Genomic DNA, 4,812 nt, shown 5'->3' on the forward strand with positions numbered 1-4,812 from the left:
TTTTACTACATCATTGGTGAAACCCTAATTTTTCACCAATACAATATCATAGAGCAAAAAAGTTTATAAAATAATGTAATCAAATTAGTTTTGATATTCAAAAATATCTATTAAAAATAAATATCCACCTAAGGAAGAAAGATAAGGTGGAAGATGAATCAATAGAAACATTGAAGAGTGATTTTAAGAAGATGATTGAAGAATTGTTCAATGAACAATCATTTTGCACAAAGAACATCAGAAAAATAGTCATGATTGACTCTTCTCTAACACAATGTGATGATCACTCAACAACCTTTACAACTAAACTAGATAATATCATAAGAAACAACTCTTTGGAAGTTGAGGACAAAGAATGTTATCAGTCCCCAACATGGCAAAACACTACCAATTACCCAAGCATTCAAAGACTATAAAGCCAAGTGTGTGGCCCAGTCATCACAAGAAGAAGGCGATAATGTTGACTCAATAATCATGCCACCCAATCAATAGCTCTATTTGATCAATGAATTTATTTAAAAGTTTGTAAATGTTATGCATTTGTTAAAGTCTTTTTTAAAATGTTTTATTTAAGACTCTTTAAAAGATTTAGCTATTCAATTACATATGAAGTTTAAAGATGTAACAGAAACATTTTATTGGGGATTTTGATGAATATTATTATTAATATTTTAATATACAACTAAGAGAAAGTAATTAAAAAAATCCAATTTTTGAAGAATTTTGTGACTCTATGCACTTGTAGATTTTATGTTTAGATTTTTTAAATTCATTGTGGTTTGTGTGCGCAATAAATTTATGTTTTATCATTCTTTTATGTGCATAATAAAGTTTTTGAGGCTACAGATGTGGTTGAGTAGGATATGCACTTTGTTTTTTATTCTGAGGAAGATATAGGGTCCATGAAGGCATCCAATATCCTTAGGGGCATATTGAAGACTATCCCTTTATCTTATTAAGATCCAAGAGGACGTGGATAATGATGGTGAAGAAAAGAAGGTGAATGGTATGGAAGACCCTTTGGATACTTACTATGATGACTTTGTTGATCTTCAAGTGAGTGTTGATAAGTTGGAAGAGTTGAAAGGAATGAGCATGGGTTGTTGTTCAATTATCGTGACAATTGAGCTAATATGTATGACACAATGAAAATGCATCAAAATAGACTAGTGAAGGTTGAGAAAGTAATGAATGGGCTTGTTAAAATTACTAATGGGATTATGAGAAAGGTTGTGTCTAGTGTCCTTACTCTCTAATTTGAATTGAATATGCATAAAAAATATAAGAATGAAGATTTTAAGTTGTCTAAAAAAGGATAATTAAGTATCTAGGAGAATACCCTAAGGGGTATGAGTAAGGATTGAGAATCCCTACTTATTGATGGTTAAATTTTAATTCTATATTATTTTGTTGAAATTTGTTATTATATAAAAAAATGGAACCCTCTCCTTTCCAACTTATCTTAACCAAAACATTATTCTATTTTTTAAATTGTTAAAATTATAATATAATCTAATTACAAATTATAAAGTCTTTCACAAATATATAACTAGAATCGACATCTTAAATCCCAACGTCAGAGACAATTCATATATTTAAGAAACAATCCATAATAGAATTTAATTATCGAAGAATCGATCCATCTTAGAATTTAATTTATAACGAATGAAATACCAGGTGAATTCTTCACTGATTGGCAGGTTCTTCGCAAGTTGCAGCATTCAAATTTTAATTGATGCCCACACAAGTAGAAGTTCACTGGCTCAATTTGTGTGCAGGCCAAATTAGCAGATTTGGTTTGCAATATCTTCGAGAACATTCTTAGGCTACAGCCTCGCTATTTGGTTCCAGTTTCTCCAAGAACATTCACAATCAACAGCCTGCTGATTTATCTCATTGCTCGTTCACCCTAGACTTCATTAGAAGTGGATTTGGACAATAACCCAAAAACTAATTGCCAAGATTTGAAAAGATTGATAGCATGCAGACATTAAGCTTGGGGATCCTACTCTCCTAATGGGATTTCAATGGCCTTGGACCTTTGTGTCACCCACTTCCAATCCAAGATTAGTGTTTCGGATGAAATCAGAAGATTGTGTAAGCAGAAACGCTTGAAAGAGGCATTACAGATTTTGCAGAGTACGAACTACCATAATGTGGGTTTATCTGCATATGTTTCTCTTCTGCAGGGTTGTGTAAACATCAGAGCCCTGCCACAGGGCAAATTAGTCCATGCCCACATCATTCAGTCTGGAATTCAATGCGAGGGAACATTTTTTTGGAACAATCTGCTAACCTTGTATGCGAAGTGTGGAAGTTTGGTGGATGGTCGCAGAGTTTTGAACCAAATACCCAATCCTTGTGTCATTTCATGGACTGCCATGATCACAGCTTATACCAGATATGAACATGCTGATGATGCCTTAGCTCTTTTAAAACAAATGAGAAGGACATGTATTAAACCCGATCACTTTACCTTTTCTAGCATTCTCCCAGCATGTACGAATTATAGTGTTTTGAAGGAGGTTCATGGAGAGATTGTTACCAGCGGGTTTCAGTCGGATGTGTTTGTTGGAAATGCCCTGGTAGACATGTATGCAAAATGTGGGAGTTTAGAGAATGCACGCTATCTGTTTGACAAAATGCCCAATCGAAATGTTGTGTCATGGAATGCAATGATTGCGGGTTATGTGCATAATGGGCACTTTGAGAAATCTCTGAGACTCTTTGAGAATATGCCTGAGCGAGACGATGTTTCGTGGACGACGATGATTGCGGGATATGGGCAGAATGGAAATGTTGAACGGGCCTTGGAGTTTTTCAATCGGATGCCTGATAGAAGTTTGGTTTCGTGGAATGCCATGATTACGGTGTATGCACAGAATGGATTTCTGGACGAGGCCATGAAGTTGTTTGATCTAATTCCGGATCGAATTGTTGCAGCTTGGAATACTATGATTGCAGGATATGCACAAAATGGGCGTTGGGAATATGCCCTAAATCTGTTTGAACAAATGCAACTGGAGAGTGTGAAACCAAATGTAATGACATTTTCCAGTGTTCTCCCAGCCTGTGCCAGCTTGACAGCTCTAGAACGCGGTAAGGAAATACATGAACAGATAAACAAGAGCGGGTTTCAGTCTAATGTCTTTGTAGCAAGTGCGCTTGTACACATGTACGCGAAATGTGGGAGCATAGAAAATGCACGCAGTGTGTTTGACAAAATGCGCCAAAGAGATGTGGTATCCTGGACCGCCATGATTGAAGCATATGCAATGCATGGCTCTGCAAGGGAGGCCCTTGAGCTCTTCAAACGAATGATATGCTCCGGTACAAAACCAAATCAGATTACCTTAGTTGGAGTCTTGTCTGCATGCTGCCATGCTGGTTTAGTGGATGAAGGTTGGCAATATTTTAACAGTATGAGTCAATGCTACCATATCGTACCTACAATGGAGCACTACGGTTGCATGGTTGACCTTCTTGGTCGCGCTGGGCAGCTGGACAAGGCAGAAGATTTTATCAAAAGAATGCCAATAAAACCTGATGTTACCATATGGAGATGTTTGCTTGGTGCCTGTAAAGCTCATAACAATGTACAGCTTGGAGAGCGTGTGGCAGAACACCTTTTTGAGTTGGACCCTGAAAATGCCTCGCCATTTCTGCAGTTGGCAAATATCTATGCTGCAGCAGGCAGGTGGGATGGTATTCAGAAGGTGCGGAAAATGATGAATGAGAGACAGATAAAAAAGATGCCTGGATGTAGTTGGATTGAGGTTGACAAAATGATTTATTCTTTTGTTGTAGGAGACACTTCACAGTCACAAACAGAAAATACATGGGGAACATAGGACAAATTGACTAGGCCAAAAAAATGTATGCTTAAACCAAGATTTGAAATGGATACCGTCCAGGAGATAAGGCTTGAATCCTTTTCAAATTATAGAGAGAAAATGGCAGCTGCATGGCTATCTCACTAATAGCAAGCTGGACTTGAATCGCACACTCTAAGCATTGACTGTTAAAAGTGGCTGTGTCATATAGGAGACCCTCAACTCTTTTGCCAGTTTCCTTAACCGGTACCTTTCCCAATTACCGTTTCCATACAGTGTTTGGTCAATAAAAGTCCTGTGCAGTATTTGGTCAATCGAAAACCTGCTGTTCCTGCACTAATAGCTCACCTCTGCATTTGCTTGTCAGTTCAGTAGGTCTGCTGTAAGGTGATTCTCTTGAAAGGTGTGTCTACTTATTCTCTGATCATTTTCCTCCCATGCTTATGTGGTTTCAGTTGCTTTGTCTGCATTTTCTTTGTGTTTTAATTTTCTGATCATTTTCTTGTTAATGTGAAGGAACCTCTTCTATGCATTCCATGAGACCACATTTATTTGAGGCATTCTGTAAAACAGTTCACTGTGTTGTCTATGCTTCAACATTTTGGATATCCTGCAAACACGGCTTCCTTTAAATACAAGTTTTTCCATTGAAACTTGTTCTACACCGCCAGACTTTGAATACCAGAGTATTGAAATATGCTTCGTCTCATACAGGACATCTTTTAAGTTTCAAAAGCATATGCTTCTTCAGCAACAATCTCATTGAGTTTTTAAGTAGGAGATACCAGTTGTATTTGAGTTTAATTCAGATTTCGAAACATCTGGGTGCGACATTTTGGAATTATAGAATGGCATCCTCTCGTTTATTGCAATCACGCAATGAGAGCCTTTGTAAAGACAAACACTCAGCAGGAGTGATGGGATTTGCAAGAATCAAAACTTCCAAGCTATAACATCTGACAACAATCCCCCTTCCTTT

General features: G+C 37.1%; 1 protein-coding gene across 1 annotated transcript; it reads left to right on the top strand.

Annotated features, from left to right (window-relative positions):
* The first annotated feature begins 1,611 nt into the window (after positions 1-1,611).
* On the top strand, positions 1,612-4,812 carry LOC131072504 (pentatricopeptide repeat-containing protein At4g02750). Its single transcript, XM_058008674.2, has 2 exons — positions 1,612-4,236; positions 4,350-4,812. Exon 1 carries the CDS (start codon positions 2,028-2,030, stop codon positions 3,849-3,851), a length of 1,824 nt encoding a protein of 607 aa, XP_057864657.2. The 5' UTR covers positions 1,612-2,027; the 3' UTR covers positions 3,852-4,236; positions 4,350-4,812.

This window comes from Cryptomeria japonica, chromosome 1 (assembly GCF_030272615.1).
Source record: "Cryptomeria japonica chromosome 1, Sugi_1.0, whole genome shotgun sequence".
Classification (NCBI taxonomy): domain Eukaryota; kingdom Viridiplantae; phylum Streptophyta; class Pinopsida; order Cupressales; family Cupressaceae; genus Cryptomeria; species Cryptomeria japonica.